Below are 24,444 nucleotides of genomic sequence, written 5' to 3'. Positions count from 1 at the left end.
CAAAGATTATACTTTTGAGACTATGTAGAGAAATCCATGCTCTTAGGAAGATTAAAGCTTTGGTATAACTTCAAGGCAGCTGTAACTTACATTGCTGATACTGTTCAAATGAGCTTGTGTGTATATTTAAAAAAAAATCTCTGCGTCAAATTTCTCCTTACAAAGTGCAAAAATCCACCTCTAGTAAATATATACACATATACATACATATCTGAACGCAACCAGATAAGGACTAACATACTGCAGAAAGCTCCAAAAGCTCAGTAATTGGCTGGCACCATTTAGGCAGGGCAGGAAAAGGAGATTGACTCAATAGACCAGTCCAACTCTGATGATCCAGTTGAAATCAATTAACTTGCAATTAACTGTGAAGCTGTTTTCAGTGCTCTGCTACTCTACCTTTTGTTTTATTGGGAAAGCTGCTGATGTTTGAGGACTGACACAATACAGGCTTTCATTTCTGTCCGCTTACTGACAAGCTAAAAATAGGCACACTTCTCATTAGCCTAGAAAGAGAAGTTGTATTTTGATGGCATAGGGTGTAGATTTTTAAGTTAGATCCAAAAACCAGCTTATCTCTGTGTCTTAGGTTATGTAAGCACTCTTATTTTTTCATTTCTAGTGTTGCTGTTGGGCTGATATAGGGCTATGTTATTTTTATAAACTTGATTTTCTTTGTAGCCGGAAGTTCATTTATTGGTCATTATTATGCTGGAAACAGGGATTTCAATGAATGCTTCAGAAAACCTGGTATTTCCCCTTGTGTGCTATTCCTAAAGTGTTTTTTGGAGGGGGGGGGGGGGAAGTTGTTTAAAAATTGTGCCCCATACACTCTCAAGGTAACCATCAAAAGTGTAAGCACAAGAGTCAATATCTGCAATGCAAGATATTTTTGAGGGTAAGATGTTCTGCTTACCAAATGGCTGGAAGTGAGCTACAGGATGTATAACCCAACCAGGGACAGGGTTAGTCACTTGATTATGCAGATAGATGGTCCCTAACTAGTACAAAGCTATTGATCCTTACCTCTAAATGGGCTACACTTGCTACGGTTTGGATTCAGGGACCTGCTTGCATTAAGAGGGTCCCAGTGTGATATTTTTCGCTGCTGACTTTTCAACAGGTGTAATTTATTCTTGATGTTTATGATTCTTACAAGGATAAGAATAAGAAGTAGAAGAAATTAGAGATCTTAATCCTTTCTTGCACAAATAATCATGTTGCTATAAGGGTCACCCTCTTCCTTTCAGATACATTCCTAGGGGTCCCCAAGGGTTTTCTGCAATCTGGGTTCAGAAAGGTCTTAGGGGAACAGCAGCTCTTTGGAAGTTACCCTCGTCCTTTTGTTTTGACTCTAATATGGCTGCAAACACCTGTTACGATGTCAGAAAAAAAAGAAGACTTTTTTTTTTTCTTTTTTTGCTTATTACTAACAATATTTCCTTTGTGGTATTTTTCATCTACAGTTGTCAAAGTGTTTCAAAGGATACCATTGTCCCCATTTTACAGATGTGGGAACTGAGGCACAGAGAAATGGCTTGCCCACAGCCACTCAGGAAGCCGGTGGCAGAAAATAAGTAGCCCAAGTCCCTGGTATTTCATTTCAGTGCTCCAGCAGTCAAAAATCTGTTTAGTCTTTGCAATCTAGCAAGTTACCCACCTCTCCCTCATTAAGATCCAGCTAATGCTGTGCCTCCATTTTCTCATATCAAAAAGCTGGAAACAGTTGGAAACAAAGTAAAAATGCTCACTTTTCACTCTGGAACTGCCTCTGCTGTTGGCTGGAGTGTGGCTGGGAAGTCTATGTGCTTAAGGTCTGTGGGCTCAGTCCTAGTGATGGAGTTAATGAAAAGCCCTCTAAGGGAACTGGGTGCACTTTTTGGCAGCTGGTGGGAGGGCAGGAGCCTTGGGATCTGCTGCAAGTGGAGCCTGGACCAGCAGCTGTGGGTGGCAGATGTTGGGGGAGGCTGCTGCTAAGACCCCTTCGCTGGTCTTTGTGCCCTGCGGCAGGGCGGGGAGGCAGTTCAACCAAGGAACCGTGGGAAGGTCTGTGTAGAGTACGGCGGTGGGCTGTGAAGGGTAGGAGGCTGGGAGAAGATGACTTGCAGGACTGAGGGGTTTGTAGAGAGTATGGATGAACTCTTCAAAATGGAAAGGAATTTTGACAGTTACTTTAATTGGGGCTTGTATAGCTGAAGGGATTAATGACAGGATGTAATAGCTTTAATCTTTGGGTGTTTGCTAGGTTTGGGATAGGTCATGGTTTAGAAGAGATTACCACGTTGGCTGTCACTTGATCTACATGCGGTTATGCTGTGGTCTGCACCCAGACCTCTGCAGGCAGCTGTATGTGTCACAGAACATGCCTTGTGGAGGTCAGGGTCTCTCCTCTGTCCTCTAGAACTCTACAAGCGAAGCAGAGCAGTTGGAAGTACCTGGAAGGAGAAAAACCCTTCTGTCCTCCTGTTCTCCCTGGGGTCTCTCCAATTAAGGAGGTATTTTAGAAAAGCAAACCATTTGTCTGCGATTCAGGATGGGTTTGTAGACTGCTACTATGGTGAATGCAGTCACTACTCTCGGGGCATACTCTTCTGTGTGTATGATACTGGCTCACCAAAGAGGATTAACATACAGACCTGAAAGTGTTTCTGGACTCCTACTACTCCTATCTTTTCTGAACTACTCTGCTTCTCTGGTATCTGGTTCTTGCTGAACAGAGAATCATAGAAATGTTGGTTGGGAGCGACCCTGGAAATGGTCTTGTCCAAGCTCCCCTGCAGGGGACTATCACCACCACTACAGATCAGATCAGCTATGGTTTTGTCTAATTGAGCTGTGAAAACCTTAAAGAATGGAGATTACAAAACATGGCAAAGTGTATAGAAAAAGTCTGTTGGCCTCCAAGGATCACTCCTGGAAATTGTGTGCTATTAGGCATTCCATTTAGATTACAATATCAAGTTGCGGGTTTCAAAGGATCACAGCAGCACACATCATAGATCTGTTACCCTTTTTGCCTATGCTGCTGCTTCTTTGGGCAAACCTTTTCTCTCTGTGGTAGCTCTGACTTTCTGCATCTATTCTGACTGATGGATTTGGTAATTAATTGTCACCAATTCATTGCTAAACTCATTGCAGATTATGTTGTATGAAGCTGCATAAGTACTAAACAAACACATCAGGTTCTGCATGCCCAGAGCAGGGCAAACCAACCATAACCATAATGTAGGTGTCATCAGCAAAGACTGCTGATCCTAGAAAAAACCTACTTTGACAAGCTGGGAGTGTATCTAAACTGACTTGATAGGAGCTGACTGTCACAGTGTGATTCTTGTCTTCTGACTTTGAGTAATGTAAGTGGAATCTGCTTAAAGTCTCCATCAGGGAAGAGCAGAGCTCCTGCTAATTCCTACTGACACCTGGCTCTCTATGAATTGTCACACACAGTTCTTGCAAGAATTGTTCATGCTGCAGCAAAGACAGCGTTAGAGAATCCCTAATGTGAATTAAGTGCTAGCATAGCATGGATGAAAGAGTGAGTTACACTTATGGTGCTGAATATGCTCATTAACTTGCAGTGATCAAATTCTCCACTGGTATTTAAGGTCTGGTACCTGCTCTACACAAAGGAATCAGAAACCTTTTTCTGTATTACGGACCTGCATTTCCATTGCAAGTCCTGCAAACAGGGTGGTTATTCTGCAAGATTGTCACTGTGTAGTAATTGCAAACACCTAGAGAGGTCCCATCACTATCACTGCCCCATTTTAAACCCTCTGTAGTCATGCTTCTAGGCATGGCAAAGCTGTTTTTCATATCCTGCCCACAGCTTGATTGTAAGGTGACCAAACAAAACGTGGTTCTGGTGGAGTTGGTTCACGACTGTATTTGCTTTCAGATACGTTAGGTGAATATAACCCCATGACTAACATGTTCACCCATATTTCATGGCTGTGACTATTACCACATAGAGCGAGCTAGATTGGTACAATGCTGATTTTTAGTATTGGTAAGCTTGTATGTTTTACTCAGTTGACCACTGTGTACAAAAAAAACCAGAAATATGAAGCTGTAGGTTCAGGCTTTATATTTAGACAGACCAAAAACTGGTTAATTTTGATGAAATGGGCTCATGCATTTTTATTTTATTTCAATTTATCCCCTCTCTTTCTAACCAGAACAGAAGGTATTTCTCAGCCACCTCTGCTCTACTGAATGTAGGAGAGGACCAAATGGTACACTCAAACTGAAAGATATTGGCATAATTTTGGACACAGAGATTTCAGCCATGCTCTAAGTACAGTGCAACACTGTGGTGGTGCTCATGTACTAGATATAGCTCCATTTATACATCTCTGTTTCTTTGAGAGAAAACAATGGGTAGTTATTACTAAGCATATACAACAATTACATGCTTAGGTGCTTTATAAACTATGTAGAAAATACAGGAAGTTGATGAACAAATTCTGGTGAATCATAGGTCTTCCCCATCCCCACAAGAGAAAGAAAACTTGTCAAGTACTTATTTTATTCTAAACTTTGAAATATTTTCAGTATTGAAATAATAATAAAAAAAAAACAACAAAAACCAAACACCCCCCCCAACCAAACACTGAAAATCCATCCCATTAAACATATCTAAATTCTGATGTGAAATACTTGGAAAAGACTCCTGCTGATTTCTTCCATAGCTTCCTTTTATCATATAGCCAATGCTTAATTAAGGAATATGCAGTGATTTGGCAGCTAGAAACTTGTGGTGTTCACAGCCTGGCTTACATACTGGACTCCATTTGCAGTCAACTGTAATATACCACATGAATTCTTTTTTGAGGTCCAAACTCACTTTTGGCTTAAATGACCACAGACCTTTTGAAATAGCTGCAAGTGATGTTGTTTTTACCAGCAGTTAATTTGGCCTTGCAACCACTGAAAAATCTTCAGGATCATGAGCTTTATTTCAAGGTCACAAATGCAACAAAACTGCACATCCCAGTTGAACATCATTCTATGACCTGCTCTGATTCTGTCCCCCTGTTCTTCTTAGAAAATCACTGTAATGGAAACAGAGCTCCTCTGGAGTAATAAATTATAAATGCTATGCTTCAGCCTGCTTATTGGGATGTGATTGTATAGATAATTTAATATAGTTTTCACAGATGACCATGGAACAAAGAACTGGCAGTGGCTCAAAACGACCCATTTCTCTGTAAAGTCTTGAGGGCAGTGGGAAGATAATGCCAAACACCTTCTCTTTGAAGGCTGAGGTAAGAACGGAGAGCAATAGAACCTCTGGCTGTGTGAAGACAGCTGCTCTCTCTAGGTGGACATGGGGGTAGCTGAAAGACCTAGGTGGACAAGTGGACAACCGCTGCAGCATCTGAAGAGAGTAGCTTGCAGGGCATCAGCAGGTAAGGTTCCCTATGTAACACCCAGAAAGCGTGTTTGTTCATGAGTCCTGAATCTCCAAATGATGTTGTTCCTATTGATAAAACAGCGGGGTGGGGAGCAGGAGGCTAACTGCTCACTGCTAGCCTGGGCTGCAGGCTTTTGCTGGAAACACAGAGGTTGAAAAGCTGCTGGGAAAACATGTTTGATACTCAGATTTTTGTAGCCTGGGGTCTAATCTGAGAGCAGAGAAGCTAGATTAAAGAGCAAAAGGATGACGCTTGGGTGATGTGCTCTGAGACTGGAAAAGAGATTAAAAAAAAGGGGAAACCTGTAAATGTGATAGAGACCGTCCTGCATGTCAAGCCTGGGGCGGGTTACGTGGTTCTGCAGGAAACGGTGGGGCTCTGCCTGCTTCTGCCGGCCGGGAACGGGACTTCAGCTGCAATGGGGCTGTGCCGCTCTGCGGGGTCTGCTGAACTGAAGCTGCCCATGCGTCTGCTCTCTAGTCATCTTTGCTTTTTTTAACCGATTCTCAATATGCTCATAGCAATGCTTTGGTTAAAATAAACCAGTGATTTAATTCTTGGTTTAACTTCTAACTTAGTCCAGCAAAGTTTCAGTATTACCAAGGACATTACAAGTCCTATTAAGCAAAGCAAAATAAGCTTCAGCCTGAACATTAGTCTAGCCACAGTGAATTACCATATAAAGGCAAAGTTCTTAAATGTACCCAGCTCTTCACTTGTTTCATGTTTCAGCACAGTATCACACTATAGATTCAACAAACATAGATCATTTTAAATGGACAGCTATGTACAAAACTATGATACAATGTTATTACAAAACTTGAGAAATAAAGCTCTGAATTTTGAAAACACAATACTGCACATTCCCAGTTTTAAAGCAAAAGTAACATGAATCTACACATTCTGCAGCTTGAACACAAAGACTTTTGAGTGCAAGCAGCTGACAACAGCATTCAGACCCAGAGACTTACTAAAGGATGAGCTGAAAATGTGTCCGGTAGAGCATTCTGGAAAACCTCTTTCTGTTGCTTTAATAAGAGGAACTGGGGCCCTGGTTCTCCAAAAGTCGATGGATGCATCTGTGCATGTGAGAAGACTACTGCAAGACTACTGACGTGCTTCAACTTAATTGCACATAAGCGTCATGTAAGAACCAGACACTGTTTATATGGCCATATGCTTACTAAAATACATACTTTTTTTTTTCTTTTTACTTTTTTTCCCCTGTAACCGATTTCCCTTGCTTTAAATGATTGAGAGTAAAAATACATTTGTCTGATCTGGGTCTTGGACCTGGTCCAGTATAAATTGTCAGTGGGCGATGAGAAGAGGGAGTTAACACGCTTCCACCTGTAATGGTACAGCCACTGCTTAATTTATACCCTTAATTTAGTTGAGGCACTGCTATTTTTAAAATTTCTCTGAGGGCTAAACACTGCAGTCCTTTCTTGGGCCACACTCAGCTGTCGTTTCAAGAGGAGTTTGGCCTAAGAGCAGGTTGAAAGACTTGGCTTCCCGGACAGCGGACGCGAGGTCTGACCCTTTTGGGCCGCCATGCACAGAACCGGCCCCCGGCCCCACGGGCACCCAGCGTAAGGCACGGCCGAGGGGGCTGAAGTCTCCGGGGAGACTCTTTGGGTCTCGGGGAGGGGAGTGAAAGGCTGTGCGAGGAGAAGCGGTGCGTTCTGGTGGGGCAGAGGTGACCACGGTGGTGTTTTGGCGATGCAGAACCCGGCTTCTGAGAAGCTGGCAGCACTCTGGGGACATGTGAGCAGTTCGCTGGGTCTCTTATTTCTTCTGCCTTGCTGTGACACCTGCAGGAGGAGGGGGAAATGCAAATTATTTGCAGCTATAAATTGAAAGTGGTATGGTTTTGCATGTGCGTGTATCTAATGGTTGGGGTGCTACTAGGGAAACCAGTTTCAGATAATCTAAAAACAGGTAGACCTAAATCTTTATGTACTTCGTTGCTTTTAAGCTGGATGCTAGTTCAGTCCAACAACATGAGTCTTGTATTTTCGAAGCAGAATATTGGAATATGCTTCTAGATATTAAATTGCTGAACTTAATAAATCTAGAGGATTTAGCAGAACTGTCAGAAGGATGGGGCGGCACACTGTTATTTTTAAGAGCCTGTCTCACTCCATAACCAAAGCAAATACCGCTTCTAACGGTATTAAGCCCATACAGGAAGATGAGCATTAGCTTGATTATATTCTCATGGTCCATTAGAAAACTGCCCACAGACAATACTGAGTCTGCAGAAGGGAAGGTGAAGCATCTGTTCCTCTAGAATTAAAGGAAGACAATTGAAAAAAACAAAGGAGGAGGAAGACCTTGACTCTCAAACCCTGCTGTCTCTTTGCAGGGGGAGGCTGATGTCCCACTCTGCCGTGTACATGCTGTAGCTGGTGGCAGGCAGCGCTGCGTCCCCCTCCTGCCCCTTCCCTCCCTCCTCACCAGGCTGTGGTCTTCGAGCTCCCGGGTTGGTTTGTTCTTTTATTTTCTAGGGAATAAATCCAGTGGATTTGTGAGCAGGGAAATTGCCAAAGCCCGGTTGCTTATGGACTTGTGCTTTCAAGACTTTTGTTTCCCCTAACCTTTCCAAGTGACATAAAGATGGGAGGAGAGGAAAAAGGTTGCTGCACAAACAGACGCGAACATCTGTCTGTAGCAATTCTCTAGGGTCTAAGGCAAGGGAACTCAAAGAGCACCTCTCCTGAGTTCAGGCATTTGTACAGTCCCTCCTCTGTTTGACTGTCAGCTTTTGTTAAATGGTCCTTCTTCAAGCTCTTTTCAGATTTGGTTGGAAGTGAGTTCAGATGTTACCAGGGTGCACACAAACACAGTGTGACTACCAGTGCCTTGATTCCACAGGAAAACCAGCTAAACCATTTTTTTCAGGAATATGGAGATAACGTGGAATACCACTCTTTGGGTGTAAAAGCTGACATTTAAAGACCATTAACATTAATACAGAAATTGCTGCAGAACAAGATATAGTCAAAGTGAGGCAAGAGCTCAGTAGCTGATTACAACAGTCTTTTATTGCTCTGAAATATTATTTTACAGAGTCACAGGCTGTTCCTGCCCTTACTCTGCTGCTGTTACAGAAGCTCTAAAAACTGATAAGGGGATCGATTCTTGATCCCTGCAGCTGGATCTGCACAAGAAGGAAGAAGATTCCTGCGACTTCACTGAAACCCAGTAACTTCCACATCCAGCAAATCCACCAGAGAAATATCCTGTACCAAAAGAGAACTGGTGCTGTGACCTGCACAGATCATGTGCACTTGGGACAATAAATGACAGAAAAAAAAAAAAAAAAAGAGGTGGAACATCCTAGGACAAAATATTGTTGGAGAGCACTCTAGGCTTGCTGAGTCTGTCATATCATGAGGGATGGACTTGAGCTGCATTTGGGTGAGGAAGCACTGTGGCTGGACACCAAGAGAAGCAAGCGGATTTTTGTTTCCTCTAACCTTTCCAAGTGACATAAATATGGGAGCAGAGAAAAAAGAGAATTGCAGGTTTCAAGGTGCAGCTTGTCTCTACCCTCCTGGCACTGAAGCACAGCCGAGCGCTGCCGGCGCGATGCGGCTGTGCCAGGTGCTGCATTTCAAGGATGCGCTGAAACTCCTGCCTGACTTGGTCACTTCATAAAGGTACTGTTTGTCCATGCATTCCTTTATATTGTTTTCCCATGTCTTCTAAGGGGAATTCAAAACTGTCTGTGTCTCTATTTTTCTCAAATGTGACTTTTTTTAAGCCCGCATGCTGGAATCCCTGTGCTTAAAACATACATAATCCGAGTTACGCTTAACTCACGGTTTCAGCTGCCCTCCCTGTGCAGCATGACTACTGGTCCTGCCATATTTCTTACCTGTGCCTTGCTGCTACTATTTTCTGCTCTTGCTGCAAATCTTCCTTAGGATTTTTAAACCAACAGAGCTACTTCTCTTTTCCACTTGATGCAATCCTGTGGTACGGCAGAGAAAGCACCAAGAGGAGAGCAGGAGTAGTCAGGACTGTAACTACCCAATTCATATCTCATTTTCTCTTGCTAGCAATGATGCTCCAGGTGCAGGAACTAAAGCAACCCTGTGTGGAAATCCTGCAGAGATTCCTCTGTTCTACCACCCCGGAGGTGGGGGCTGCCAGGCTGTGTGGGAGCAGGGCTCCCAGCTGGGCTCCCAGCCCTGGGCACTGGGGATGCTGGAGAATAAATACATTCCTTTCAGGAAGTCAGACAGACAGAGATTTGACATTATTGATTCAGTTCATAAATGATGCTCATCAGCATGGAAAGGACAACGTGTAACTATGCAATTTCAGTACAGTGGGAGTTTTGATTGTTTTTCTCTTGCTTTTCTTTCCATTTGCCAAAAAAACAGGCAAAGGTTTGCAAATGAAAGTCTCATCCTGAAACTCCTGAAGTTTTCTTTTGAGGGGCAACTGTATAATTGCCAGCACCCGTGAAGGATGCAGGGAACTGGCTACACAGTTTCACTAGAAATTGGGTGTACCTGTATTATTTTTTTCGGTGACAAAAGCCAAATGACCTACCCCCCCACCATCCCAGAAAGCTGCATGAATGTACATAAGAAGTATTCATGGTCTGTTCACTCCAATGGACTAGTTAGTGTGCAACTCTGGAACTGAATTTGGCTTCAAGCTGGAGCTGGTATCTTGCCCGAACTAGTATTTCTCCTCAGGTCCAGTGTTTTATTCTCCTTTCTAGACACCTATATCTAAATGGTGCTATAGGAAGTAGCTACCCACAAGCAAAGCAAACATTGTTCTTCACAGGAGGTAGATACTGAAATTGCATTTTTACAGTTTTTGAGAAAATAACGGGATCAAAGCAAGGAGATTGTTTATCACATGAAGCTGGATTCACTTGGTTAGAATAATGACTTTTAATTATCTGCAGAGAAAGGAGGTTTGGCTGCTGCTGACACAGAGGACAGACACGTGGGCTGCGACCCTGTGTCAAGGGGAGATCAGCACTGACTCCACTCAACGCAAGATCAACACCCTGGAGAGTAAAAATCAGAGTAACAAATTTATTTTACATGTATTTGTGATTAGACACAAAGACAAAAAGCTTAGCTGATATGCTGAATACTGATTAGGTCTGTAAAGTCCCAATGCTGTGGTTAGTTCACATAGAAACACCTTTGTGAGTTTACATACCTCATTGTGCCACACAACCTTTTTTTGTTTTATTATCTCCAGTATCAGTCTCAACCTCTGCTTTTAAACAAAAGAGAAACACTAAATACAGCTGATCACGGCAAGGCAAACGTAACAACAGGGAACTTCTTGCGATGAAAACATTGTCTAGTAGCAGAGAGGTTCCCAAGAAGCCATCCCTGGATGCCCAGGCAGCCCCGTGGCTTTTGGGGGTTCAGTTCCTTAAGCCAGAAATACCAATTCATGTCAGGAGAGCATCGCCACGGCTGGGAGTGTGGGTGCTCCCGATGCTGCAGCTCCTCCCGCTGCCGCCTGAGAAGCAAGTTTGGGAACCACTGCTCTGGGAAACCACTTCTGCTTTGTGGCTTGTTTTTTAACTACGGGAAAGTGGCACATTTAGAAATGTAAATAACTACAGCCCCAGGGCATGCCGGCATTATAAGGGTAAGTCCCTCTGTGGTAGATGCTCAACCCATGCCGTCTTTCTCAGCAGTGGGTATTCAAAACCTCCTTTCCTTTCTCCTCCACCTTCCTTGGAAGGAAAAACATTAAACATTGATAAAAAGAGACTTCCACCACTTTCCTGCCCATTTGTTTGACCCCAGGATCTCACAGAAAACAGGCTTTGGACAGTATTGCATCTTTCTAAAGGCTGGCAGACCCATGTGTCTTCCCTATGAGGCACCTCACCTCATAGGTGACAAACCCAAGGGTGGCTACAGCTCGGTAGAGTCTCAGGGACTTGGATGCACTTCCCAGGTTTGGGACTGGCTGTGGACATTCACCGTGAAGCAGAGACCTGGGTGGCTCCATGCCTCCGGCAGTCGAGCTCTCTCCTGGCCCCGGCAGGGCAGCCCCATGCGAGGGACCCATTCGACCAGCCAAATACGATCCTTCCCAGAAGCATCAGCAAGGTGCTCTTTTTTAATTGTTGACGTTCTCCCCTTACCCTGCAGCGATGGCTTGAGGGCCTGATGCTCAGGAGCCACCTAAAGTACCTCTGGGACAGGCTGTCAAGTCACTGCAGGCAAAGTGCTCTTGCAGTGAGGCTTAGGAGAGGAAAAACCAAACAACCCCACGGCAGCACTCATGTTGCTGCCTTTATGTGTTTATAAGTAGCTGAGAGGGGGAGATCGCTGATTAAGTACCTGGTATTAACTGCTCTTAATCACTGCTCTGGAGTCTAATGGAGCTCTTGTTTGCACATAACTGTGCCTTGTAGCTGTCTTTAGCACACTTGACAGATGTGCTTATTGCCATCTTTACTGCGTATGTGTAATGGGCTTTTTAATTATTGATTCATCATTACCCCTTTATAAACTACTTACAAGTGTCAAGAGAATGAACTATGCTTGTATTTTTCTTTTTAAATCTCTTTCAGGTTAAAAAAAAATAACAGAAAATAACAGCCTCATGAAACAGCGTGGCTCTAGGGGCAGGGGGCATTGGACCTCAAAGTGGGGAGGAACAGATATACACAAATACACGAGGAAGCCTCCCCAGTTTAACTCAGTCCCCGGGAGCTATATATGAAATAGGCTACCTGAGTAGCTTTTGCTGTGCCTCTTCTTCTTCCTCCGTTTCCCAGATGGCCTCTGCTTTTCCCTGTCGCTGTGAGTTTGCCCTGGGGGGAGCGTTGCCGAACAAGAGGAGTCAGTGGCTGGCTCCTCTGAGAAGGACTTCTCTTGAGAGGTGTCCAACAGCGAGTCTGTACCAGGGTCTTCATTTTCCTTCGCCATCTCCTTTGACTCTGCCTGATGAGCCCCATCGCAGGGAGCGGACTGAGCGCTGCCAGGGTCGACCCTGCTCTCGCTCAGCCAGGTTTCTGGCTCCTGCGCCAGCCTGTAGCTCTCCGATCCATCAGCCGGGCGTTCTTTGTCCTGGCCTTCTGAGATGGACCCGTTGAGTTGGTCTCTCAGAGCGGTGCCCGAACTGCTGCTCACAAACCTTATCCCCGTGCCTATGTTAGCAGCAGAGAAGGCAATGGAGCCGCTCTTCGTGCTTGGCTGGAGGCTTGCCCAGCTGTCTGCCTGCTCCATCCCGGTGCCCGGCGTGGGCTGACCGGCCCCATCAGCCTCCACCAAGCTTACTGAGGGGCTTTCCGTCCGGGACTCTGGCGGCAAATTTCCTCCAGCATTGTTTTTAATTAAAGCCTGGTTTGAAGCTGAGGCATTTGTAACATCTCCACCTGTCTCCATCAGGACAGTGGTTGAGGGGGGAGGGCTTTTGGAGGGATGACCATCGTTGTTCTGCTCTGTCTCATCATCGATCTGCTTTCCTGCTGCTTGTGGATCCTTAACGCTCTTTCCTTTAAACAAAAACCACACAATCAGCCACAGCTGCAGAACTGCACCTGGGATCAGCCAAGGTGTTTCTGCCACTGGGAGAGGTTACGAGCTAGCAGCTGCCTGTGGAGAGTGCACTGACCCGAAAGCAGCTATGCAGAAGCAGCACCATTTTATCCTCCCTATACCTCCCCTCCTTATACCCCTTGCGGTCAGCCGATTTGGACCCAAGACTCCAGCTCAGCAAAGCCCCTGCTCTATTTTCAGCAGGAGTTTATGTGTCTTTGGTGCCAACTGGCTGGTTTCCATGGAAGCCCCTGGACTCACAAGGGTGCCTAAGAGCCTAAGGCAGGAGGAAGGAACCCCCCTGCGAGGTCCTGAACCAAGTGGGACTGCTGGCTTGTGTGCATGAGCACTTCAAAACTGCCCATCAGCCAGCCTAATTCTGCCCTTGCAGAGCATGTTTAGGAGAGCCACAGTGCACAAAAGTCAGGCTCTATGGTAGGCCAATGTTCTTGAAGTTACCTAGTGTGCACTGACACCAAGGTCAAGAGACCAAAGAAAAGCTAAACCCATGGGCTGTCTGCTAACAAGCACCTAAAGGACTTGGGTCCTTCTGCAACTAGCATTTTCTAGTCTTTTTTTAAGGGCTTCTTTAGACTCCCAAATGTAGACTAAGACAGGGCGCAGCACTCTCCAAGGCAGTAGCAAGTTGTGCTACTGAGACTTGATAGCACGGAGGGGACTCATGTGTGGATGACACCAGCACCCCATTAGCACGGGTCTATGGCTGACCCGTGGGCCATGCCTCTCAGAGGGTTTATCAGCACGAGGACAAGGCCGTGCTGCTCCAAATTGCTGCTAATTCTGGGACAGACCTGGCTGGCAATAGCTCAGGGCCCTCTTCTCCACGGCACTGGCTGCAAAGCCTCCTTAAATAAAATGCCCCAAATGCAAAGGCGAAGGCTTCTTGCTTCTGTGCTTGGCTCAGGCTCAGAGGCAGAGGGGAATGAATAGCTGTAGGTACAGTCGGGTCTGTGTCCTTACCAGACTGGCTCTGCTCCGGGCTCTCTGCAGGCAAGGTTTTAGGAATTGCATCCAACTCGTGTCTGTTCTTTGTCTTTCTCAGCGTGAACCCTTTCCTTATGTCGGCTAGCAGCGCATCGATGACGCACACCTCCTCCTGCTTCACCACCCCCTTCTTAACTGGGATAGAGAGAGACGGATGTTAAATCTGCCCATGAGATGGAGCAGAAGGAGACTTTGCAGCGATGCTATTGCTTGGGGTGGGTACTGCTGTCCTGGTACAAGCAACCACTGGGCAAAAGCAAGACCGCGATGCCAGGCCTGAGAGCAGCCCATGCTCCACGCCGCCGCAGCAGCATGTCCTGGCTGAAGTCGAAGGGTTTTACCCCAAAGTCTGGGTGCTACAGGCTGGCACCAGTGGCACCTGCTCTGGCCAGACTTGTGCCTGGTTGTATCATGACCTTGAAATGCCTCCTGTTTGCTATCTGTGTTGGTGGGGGTCTTTTTTTTGGGGGGGGAGGGGGGGGCAGGATGGAAGGAAAATAATCTTGATTTTTCTTTCCTCTCAGCTTCTTCCAATTGTGCTTTTCAGTTGTGCCTTTCATTTTCATCCAGAGAAAGGCAGATTTAAGTTATCTGCAAGATTTTGGGGATGTCAGTAGTCTCTGGTAAAGAGAGACTATTCAAGTGTATATGGGGATTTTGGAGGGGGGGAGAAGTCAAATGTTTCTTGTTAGATTTGGGGTTCAAAAGCTATGTTTAGAAGCAGAAAAAGTTAACTGAAATGTTTCAATTTGGTTGGTTTTTGGTGGTTTTTTTTTTCTCTGCTGTTCAGTCAGCAAACCTAAAATTAACTTCTCTGCCCAGCTGCAATTGGGAAAAGTCAATTCTTAGCTGTGGCTGTAAGACACCTAAAAGCCTTTAGTCAGCCAGCACCTGGAAACCCACAAAATAAATTGCCACTACTGGTCCATTAAAGCAGGACCAGCAAAGAGCTCCTATCATCAGGTCCATCTATCTTTTTCAAAGCCCTTTCAGATACTCACTGACTTTTCCATTTTCTCCTTTCTGTCTCTTCCCCTCTTCCTCTTCCAGCTGTTTCTTCCTCTTTTCTGCTTTGGCAGCTTGCTCCTTTCTGTCCTTGTTTTCCTGCAGTGAGGTAACAGGGGCATGAGAAGCTTGGCTAAACGTCTGCTAGAAAAGCCAATGAAGAGAAATAAGGTCTGCAGTTGGTTGCAAAGGAGAAAGAGAAATTCTGGCATTATCCTATGCAATAAATAACATGGGCATGGGGAATAAAGACTGTCTTGCCAAGAGGGTGAGAGGGAGACGGCTGGCTTGGTCAGGGCTCTGCCACATCCCAGTACGAGGTGGCAGCAGTGATCTGCCCAACACAGCTACTTACCAGTGTGCAGATCTTCTGCCTGACCTTAAAGCTGCATCTTTAGCTGAGGCAAAAGTGGAAGGTACTGAAGCCACAATTTCATCCAAACTGGTGGCTTTTTTACTGTACATCCCCTTTCTGAGTCTGTTTGCTCACGTTGGAGCAAAGCATTAAGTTTAATAAGTCCCTTCCTCTAAAACTTACACACTTGATTCCAAAGCATCTTTGTGACTCTGCAGCTAAAGTTGTACCAAAATTGCAAATCACCAGGGTCTGGGCCAGGCCAGGAGCACCAGCATGGCATGAGGATGCAGTGGAGTAGGGATCAGACACCTCTTCACTGGGTGACCTCATGCCAAGCGCCGAAAGGAGGAGGCTGTAACCAGCACCTTCCCCCCACCAGATTTGGGTGCCCATCCCACCCCTGTCTGTCGGAGCGGAGGCATACATCAGTACTAAGGATGCTCGGCATCATGTGTGCAGACGCCAACCTTCAGGGCTCGGATGAAGAGATCTCTGAAGGTCTTCATGGTGCTAAATATGTCTTCTAAGGACAACTTGCTTGGGTCTTCACAGAGATAATTTGCAAGTTCTTCTCTCTTCCTTTCAATGGTTTCAAATTCTTCTTCCAGCTTTCTGGAGGCATCAATGCTATCCTGAAATACATTTAATATACACAGTGAAACACCACCCAGAGGACAATGAGTGAAGTGCACTTAAAGAAAAAAGGATGTCAACATAAAGAGCTTGGAGCAGGACTCTGGGCCCTGGCTTTTAACTGCAGCAGAACTTATAAGGTGGGAGAAAACTAAGATTTGCAGATGATCTTTGCACCTGGTGACTGTGCTGTGCCAGTTTACAGGGGTGACTTGACCAAAACATGGACAACTCAACGCAAAGCTTAATCCCAAGAGAAGGGCTTTACTCTGGTGATCCACACAGAGGGTGAACGCCTTCACTCAAAGTGAGGAGTCACACAACAGAGCAGAGAGTGCAGTTGGGGCAGGGGCTTTAAGAAATGGCCTCACCAAGGGTATCCAGGTTTGTGGCAGAACTGGCAAATAGCCACCAATGGGTTGTGTGGCATTGCAGCCTATTTCCAAATTTGAGAGCATGTCTTGTGAAAGTATTTTCCACCCTCTCATGAGCCTCCTCAGCTGCATATGTACTGCGCGCTGCCTCTGTGTGTGTAATGGGGGAGTGTGCTGGTTTTGTCTGGGATAGAGTTAATTTTCTTCAGAGCAGCTAATATGAGGCTATGTTTTGGATTTGTGCTGGAAACAGTGTTGATAATGCCGAGTTGTTTTCATTATTGCTGAGCAGTCCTTACCCAGAGCCAAGGCCTTTTCTGCTTCTCACCCCACCCCACCAGCGAGGAGGCTGGGGGTGCACAAGGAGTTGGGAGGGGACACAGCTGGGACAGCTGACCCCAACTGACCAAAGGGATATTCCAAACCATATGATGTCATGCTCTGCATATAAAGCTGGGGGAAGAAGGAGGGGACATACACAGTGATGGCATTTGTCTTCCCAAACACCTGCCTGCCAATGGGAAGTGGTGAATGAACTCCTTGCTTAGCTTTGCTCGTGTGCGTGGCTTTTGTTTTACCTGTCTTTATCTCAGCCCGTGAATTTTCTCACTTTTACCCTTCTGATTCTCTCCTTCATCCCACTGTGAGGGAGATGAGTGAGCAGCTACGAGGTGCTTAGCTGCCAGTTGGGGTTAAACCATGGCAGAGAGGTATAAGGGAGCTCCATTACTAACCTGGATAGGTTTCTCATACTGTTGTTTCACATCGTCGCTTGATGATAAGACTTTTCGCTGAAGCTCTAGCAATTTCTTTAAATTGGTACTGGACTCCGTGCGTATAATATCAAGATTAATTCTGAAATCACACAGAACCCCCCCATTAGTTGACACTCCAGCATCTTGTGCTGACCAAAGAGTGGGCAAATCTGAGCTGGTGGTTTGGTTGTCCCTGTGTTTCCCACCACTTCACTGAACTGACACCTGAGCTCTGAACTCTCTACAGTCCAAGCTCATGGAAAACAGCTTCCCTCGACAGCACTTATGAAAAGGCTGCCAGGTCTGCCTACAGCTTTCTGTATTGAGTAGATGAATGCCAAAAAAAGTTCACGTGTTCAAAGGGCTGTTCTCCACCCTCAGAGCTCAGCATTAGCTCATCTTCTTTGGTTGAAGGCACTTCAGAAACGCTTCTGGGTAGCTGGCCTCCACAAGGTCCTGCTACCACAAAGGCAGTGCAGAGTTTGGAAGGGCCTGGAAGGCAGCATTAACTCAATGCTCTGCAAATTACAGCCCTGAGTGTTGCCAGCTGTAGTAGAACTATTATATATTAAAGGGGTTTCAACATTCATCAACCAAATCTTTCGGCTGAAACTAAATAAGATGCCATCTTGTTAATGTGCTATACCAGCTGTGTGTGTCCCAATTTCTGGTACATTGTTGATGTGTATGGGATTTATTTTTGTTTTTAATTCAAAGGAAGTGACACACAATTTTACCCTGCTGCTTTTGAAACATATTCAAGATCCTTTGGCAGCTCCAGTAGGTCCATGTGGCTGTTTTCTACTTCCTGAAGCGGAAGAGAGAAAGAAGTGTTATTTGCTGTGTGGCAGGAGCTGAGAGAGGAAGGTGGGGGTAAGAAGAACGTGCAGAAGTGCCCGGGAAGGACGACTGTGCCACATCCTGCTGCTTCCCCCCCCCCCCCCCCCCCCAATTTGCTTTCCCTCGCAGAGCCGAGGCGTGTTCAAAACAGGACAGCACGTTCAGGGTGGAAAGGCATTGCTCCTGGGCTATAAAAGCATACAAGAGGACCAAATGCTGAGAAATACTTACAGTTCAAAGCAAGGCTGACCTGTCGTTGAGCTATTCTACCCTCTTCTGAGACACCTACTCGTGACCATGGGAGGAGGCAGGACTGTGGTTTGATGCAGTCTGACACTTCCTACGGTCCCAAGAGGGTGTCAAAAAGGCTTGAATCTTATTTGCATAATTTAATTTTATGGCTGTGCTTGCTGAAGCTACTGCCAGTTAAAGCAGGGCTTGAACATGCATAACTGGAATGGAGGGACCTTGAGGAGTGAAGGTGGCAGAGCAGAGCATGGAGAAAAAAGAAAAAACAGCATTATAGGGAATAAGAAAGCCATGGGGGCTTGGAGAGGAGTATGAAAAGCTCGAGCATAGTCTGGTGGAAAAGGGAGAGGCAGTGGAAAGACAGAAGGGCTGAATGGGTACAGGCTTAGGATAGCTTTGGTAGTCATGTGCTCTGTGGTTTGCAGCTGATGATGTGCAGATTGCACAAATATGAAAAAGGAAGTTCCAGCCTGTGTGGGGAAACATGCTGGAAGAAAGTAGAGCAAGTCTTAAACTAAGGAGCTGCCTGAGTAGTGCCTACAAGCAGCCTCCACCAGCCTAAGTGATTCAAACGCTCCCAACTTGTGACACTCTGCAGCTAGCCAGGGAGGATACGAATACAAGTGTGTGGCATTAACTACGAAAGTAGAGTAGGAGAAATGGTTCATCTGTGATAAAATCCTCCCCTTCCCTATTGCCCAGGACTTGGCAGTGGTACCTCCAGAATATGGTGGAGCAGAGTAATACGGGTTTGGTTTGCTTTGGTTTCTGTTAGTTTGAGTAAAGTGCTGATTTTAAACCCATCGGCATCGCCCGTGTGACTTCCCTACAAGATAGAAAGAAAGCAGATGTAACTCCTGTGTCCACCCAAATTGCAACCCTAAAGGAGATCATCCACATACTGTAATGGGGGGAGGACAAGACAAAAGAAGTCCTTACATAGTTCAGAAAATTTCCAACTTTGAGAATCAGTTGACAAAAGAGCGGCAGGCGATGGCTGTTCAGAAGATCTGAAAGACAGAAAGGACTTTTAAACAAAAGCCTCTGTTACACCAGAACATTTCCTAAACTGCATTGAAATTGGATACCACCTGAAGAAGTTTCCTCCTGGAAACTGAATACCACCAAACCAAATCTGGTATTTCAGCTTTGCAGCCCAATGGCCCAACCTGCAGAGAAACTGACTCTACATAGATTCAGTTCCATGAGTTGTAAAAGTTTTTGTTGACATATGTTTCTTTCTTTCATTACATCTGGTCTCTCATTCCTAATGGAAAACCTGAAGTTGGACCCTCCTCAGTAACAGCCATCAACTCGCTGCCTTCCTTGGAAGTACCCTGATTTACCCTGGTGTGGGCGAGGGTAACTGGGCTGCAATTTTAATCTTGCAGACTCTGCAGTGAAGCCAGTTCTGACAGCCATGCAATTATCTGCCAGCTGCTAAAACCAGACACGCTCACCCTGTTCTTGGTCTCACATGGTGGAGGTGATTATCAGGGCATGAAGGGTACAGTCCCTATCCTTGCTCTTACAACAGGGTGCCGCAGTGTTGTGCTTTCTGACGCACTCAACTTTGAGACAGGAGCAGCTCCAAAAGGACAGCTGGGCTGCCAGGAAGATACTTTTTGGGGGAAGATTCAATTTATGCCAGCAGGCAGCTGTAATACCAGCTGGAGAAACCTCCGGCAGGAGTTGGGGGAACTGCCTCTGTAGGACGGGCAGCACTTCACAATGCCAAGAAGATCATCCTGCTCTCAGCAGGGTGGGACCTGAGTCTTCTGCCACAGGAAGGCAAAACCTATTGCGTAATCTCTCCAGGTACTCACAAAATTGGAGCATCAGCAATTTATAGCCCAAAATAACAAACTTTTTCTTCTGGTTCCATTTGTAGGCAATGAAAAAGTAAAGCATCACTACTTTCTGGGGAAAGTGTGGGGTGTGCTTTTCTGGCAGCAAATTGCTGGGTGAAGGTCTTAATGTGGCAAATAATGCTGGATGAATTAGCTGTAATGGCGCCAGCTCCAGTGTCTACATTCAGCTCCTTCGAAAGGGCTGACGATCTACCAACACTTCACCATTGCAAGAGTTTCAGAGGAACACATCTGATGCAGAAAAAGAGGGCTGAGGGTGAGGGAAAGTGATCTCCAGTCCTATTAAGGGCTTTGACCATCGGTGGAAATACCTAAAGCTGTATCCTGTATTCTGCAGTGAACCAGTGAATGGACCACAAGGGAGGTTTTTTTGGGGTGCTGGGTAGTATCATTGCAGAGCTCCAGGGGAGTTTTGGGAGGTTTCAAGCTTCCTGTCATAAATAAGATCCACAAATAAAGTCAGGTCATTTACCTTCGCAGGCTCTCCGGATGGCTTCAGCTTTTGGCTGAATCATGTCCAGCACAACAGTGGTCTCTTCACAGATCAGCATACATTCAATGCGCAGCTGGTAGCTAAGGATGGAGATGGACTCAAAGCTTAAAGGCACTGTGATTGTGGCCAGCACAGCGGCCCTCTTCCCCCATCACTGGTAAGTCTGGCAACCCCACAACATCGCTGTCAACCACATCCACATCAAACCAGTATCTATGGCTTGTGGAGGGAGGTGAGGGGCTGCTGCTTGCCTGGGGGTCCAGTGGGGATGTAGTTTCTGCTGATGCACTGTGATCAGCAAAGAGAAGACCGACCACCGTGTGAGATATGGGTTCCCCCTTCTTGGCATTGCATTTGGCACTGCCTTTCACTAAGTTATGGGGCCTCTTTGGGCAGGTCTGACCCTGGGTCTGGGCCAGCTTCTGCTGCTTCAGAGGGAAAGGAGGTGCTGGAGCAGCAACAGCCCTTCATCTGAGGGTAAGGGGAAAGGGATGGCTCTAAGGTGGAAGGGGGAATCCACCAGCTATATCCATCAGTGTCCGCCTGTGAGCCTCCTATAAAGAAACTTAAACTTCCCAGAGGTAAACCAAGAAAAAGATCGGGCTGAAGTTCACCCTTACCTGGGAATCTGAAGGAGGAGAAGATAAAACTGATCTGCGTTTGCTAGCTTTGATTTCTCTTCTTTGAAGGACTTCAGGTTTTCTATCTAATGAGAAATAAAAAATCAAGACTGCAGGACTGCACTGCGTGTTCAGCTCTGTGAACTAAGGGTACCGTTTTTCCTCCTACCTCATGCTTTTCAGGTAGCAGCTTCAGCAACTGCTTCAGAACCTCAACGTCGAACTTGGTCCGGTCCCCATTCTGGACCATGGCCGCCACCTCTTCGTTGGAGCTGCAGGGAGGAGGAGCAGAGTCAGCTGTCACCCAAAGACCCCTCTTCCACAATCACATGCTACCGAGACATGTACCTGTGCAAGCGCTCCGTGCTTTCCCTAGGGAGAGCCACAATAATCCAAACGAAAAGATATGTCCCCATGATTAACTTAGAATCAGGACCTGGATCCCTGCTATGCCCCAAATTTTGTTTCTGGCCCTGGTCAAATGACTCAAGGCCAGAGATCAATCCTGCAACTCAGATCTTTGTCTCTGGGCATTTGACTACCTTAAAAGAAAATTTAATTCTTAATGTCTCCATTGGCCCTGTTTTGAGGAGGAATTTGACCTACAGAGGTGTCTCACAGCCTAAGTCACCCCAAGAGTCTGTGCCACAACTTTATTTGCAACATGGAGATGTAACACCTTTGCCAACATATGGGGATGTTGTATGTGAAAACATAATTAAATCCCTAAACTCAGTATTTTAGAGACAGTGTAAGACAAACTGGGAAATGTTCAGATGTTTCAGTAACACAGACCACCAAAGCGCATTGGCTAGAACAGATTTCATGAGGACCTTCCAGATACTATGCAAAACCTGCTCAGTTTTGTCAACTGTCAGGAAAATTGGCTATATCTTACCATTTAAATTGCTTCAAAAATATGTTCAAATTGAGACTTTTCTTGGAGTCCAAAAATGTGATCTTCATTAAAGAAAAAGAAGATATCTCATATTAGATGAGCTGTCTGCAGTGATCTTTATTCAAAAGAACGAGAAGGAACCTCCTCACCTCCTTTGGTTCTGCCTTCACTGGTGTGGCCGTTTTCTCCTTGGGGGTTGGTTGTGGAAAGCAAAACAGCTGCTCTATGCTTGTATAATTGGGCTCTATAGTTTCCTCGCTGCTGCTGCTCACTGAAGCCCACATTGAGTGACTTTCTGAAAAAAGACAAGGTGTTCAGACTGGCTACAGGGACAGCTGAAAGCTCCTGGCCTCTGGGGCAATGCGAGTTGCTGGAAGGGACACTTCTCAGAAGACGAATGAAATAAGGAGGGACATATGAGTCCTGAAAAATACTAATTATTGAGGAGGGGCAAGTCCCACAGGCAGGATCCAAAGGGCCTGAAGGGTAATTAAACCTGGTGCTTTACCCCAAGAGGTGCTGGTAAGGGGATGAAGCACTGGGCACACAGAGGCCATACGGCCCCATCCCTCCCTATACGACTGCATTCTCCTCCACGGTAGGCAAACTGGATCAGAACGAGAAGGACCTCGGCCATTTGTTTTCTAGTCCCATGGCTGATGTTCTTTTTGCTTCCTGGCCACAACCTGGACATTTTCTGACTGTAGTCTTCCTCCATTTTTCATTTTATGATAGAGCCTCCTTGTATAATGCTGGCTATAGGACTGCTTGAATTAATTCCCACTGCGCTTCCTTAAAAATCTTTAAAAAAAATAAAAATCACCCAAATATGCCTGTAGAAGTCTCTACTGAAAGAATATCAACAATTAACTGCTCCTGTGATTGAAAACACGCCTTATTTAGACTTCATCTATGCCAGCTTCCATGCAGTGGATGCCTTGCTTGTCTAGGGCAAAGCTGACATTGCCTGTCCTGGCTTCTTCTCACATTTCGTGCTCCTCTTTGGATCCACTAGGAGAGGGAAATGTAACCCAAAAATCAAGAAACAAGTCAATGATTCTCATGGGCCTCCAATTCTTTCAATGTCCTTCTCAAACTGTGATATGATCCTTACCTGCACTCTTACTCATGACTTTAATATACCCAGATACAAGTATAGATGAACTGGGGAACAAAAGTCTGGGGAACCCAGATCAGAGCCTGTTGAAAACTCAGACATAATGCATGTCATGGTGGATTACAGAAATATTCCCATCCCTCCTCCTTCTTTTAATTTCAAAGTATTTTAGTTATAAACAAACTATTCCAAACTACTGATTTAGTTGGAATGGTTATTATATTATATTAGCGGTTTCATGCCACTTTTATTTATTTAAGCTCTGCAGGTCAGATGTGATGGAAATGAGGGAAGTTCTGTATCTAAATGAAGTCAACTACATTTGACAAACTCAAAGACAGTGTTTCTTCCCCTGGGTGACCCCTGAAGCAGCCGTGACTTAATGCCAGAAGCACCCACCTCTCACCACGTTGGAGGGCAGCTTCTGCCAGTTCAGCTTCTTCATTCTCAACGTCGGCGTCTTCATCGTCTTGTGGGGAGGCCTGCCCGAGCCAAGAGGACAGCTGAACTGGGAGGCCACCACGGCTTCTACATGATCTCCTGCCATGCCGGGCAGAAGGGGTGGAGGGGGAGGGATGCCCCCCATGCCGGGCAATGGGGGTGGGGGTGGAGGGATGCCCCCCATGCCGGGCAATGGGGGTGGGGGTGGAGGGATGCCCACCATACCAGGCAGCGGGGGTGGAGGGGGAGGGATGCCACCCATGCCGGGCAATGGGGGTGGAGGGGGAGGGATGCCCACCATGCCAGGCAATGGGGGTGGAGCAGGGGGGATACCCTCCATGCCAGGCAATGGGGGTGGGGGTGGAGGGATGCCAGGGAGTGGAGGGGCTGGAGGTGCATTCATCATGGGGGACGTGGGGGTCACAGCTGCTGTGTCAGAGGGTTGGGGCAGAGGTGGTGGGGGTGGAGGTGCCGGGGCGGGAGCAGTGTTGGGTGGAGGGTTAGATGTCTCCGGCAAAGCAGAGCAGGCTGTGAGCTGGGAGGATGAGATCTTTTCGTTGGCGGGTGGCCCTGAGGGAGTTGCTGGTGCCTTGGAGGGGTTTGATGATCCTGCTGGGCTCTGAGCTGCGTGTGCACGTGGTTCTAGCTCAGCCTGGATGCCTCCATTTGCACTCCCGGACAGCCGGTTTTCGGCTCGTTTTTGCTTGTTTGGATGTTTCTTGATAGATAGCAGCCTCTCAATGACTTCTTCAACTGTGTTCCCCTGGACTAGAGACATGAGTTGGGGTCAGAGAAGTGGATGGGGCCGAAAGGTTGGTTCA

General features: G+C 46.2%; 1 protein-coding gene across 1 annotated transcript; it reads right to left on the bottom strand.

Annotated features, from left to right (window-relative positions):
- Positions 1-1,182: 1,182 nt before the first annotated feature.
- LOC126050512 (inverted formin-2-like) lies at positions 1,183-22,320 on the bottom strand. Its single transcript, XM_049828463.1, has 14 exons — positions 22,215-22,320; positions 21,337-21,439; positions 21,168-21,253; positions 20,527-20,627; positions 19,123-19,193; positions 18,902-19,009; positions 17,832-17,902; positions 17,074-17,194; positions 15,800-15,964; positions 14,971-15,073; positions 13,946-14,104; positions 12,157-12,921; positions 10,614-10,673; positions 1,183-7,231 (listed from the first exon to the last, which is right to left on the bottom strand). Exons 2-13 carry the CDS (start codon positions 21,415-21,417, stop codon positions 10,615-10,617), a joined length of 1,890 nt encoding a protein of 629 aa, XP_049684420.1. The 5' UTR covers positions 21,418-21,439; positions 22,215-22,320; the 3' UTR covers positions 1,183-7,231; position 10,614.
- Between the last annotated feature and the right edge of the window lie 2,124 nt (positions 22,321-24,444).

This window comes from Accipiter gentilis, chromosome 25, assembly GCF_929443795.1.
Source record: "Accipiter gentilis chromosome 25, bAccGen1.1, whole genome shotgun sequence".
Lineage (NCBI taxonomy): Eukaryota > Metazoa > Chordata > Aves > Accipitriformes > Accipitridae > Astur > Astur gentilis.
The sequence above is the reverse complement of the archived record's forward strand: the minus strand, read 5'-3'. Positions and strand labels throughout refer to the sequence as shown.

Bases quoted from the DNA above. Each gene is read 5' to 3' on its own strand.
- LOC126050512 (XM_049828463.1), bottom strand. From the start codon at position 21,417: ATGGTCCAGAATGGGGACCGGACCAAGTTCGACGTTGAGGTTCTGAAG. The intron at 19,194-20,526 runs GTAAATGACCTG...TCTGTCTTTCAG, and splicing joins CATCCGGAGAGCCTGCGAAG to ATCTTCTGAACAGCCATCGC. The intron at 17,903-18,901 runs GTACCACTGCCA...CTTCCGCTTCAG, and splicing joins TGCTCCACCATATTCTGGAG to GAAGTAGAAAACAGCCACAT.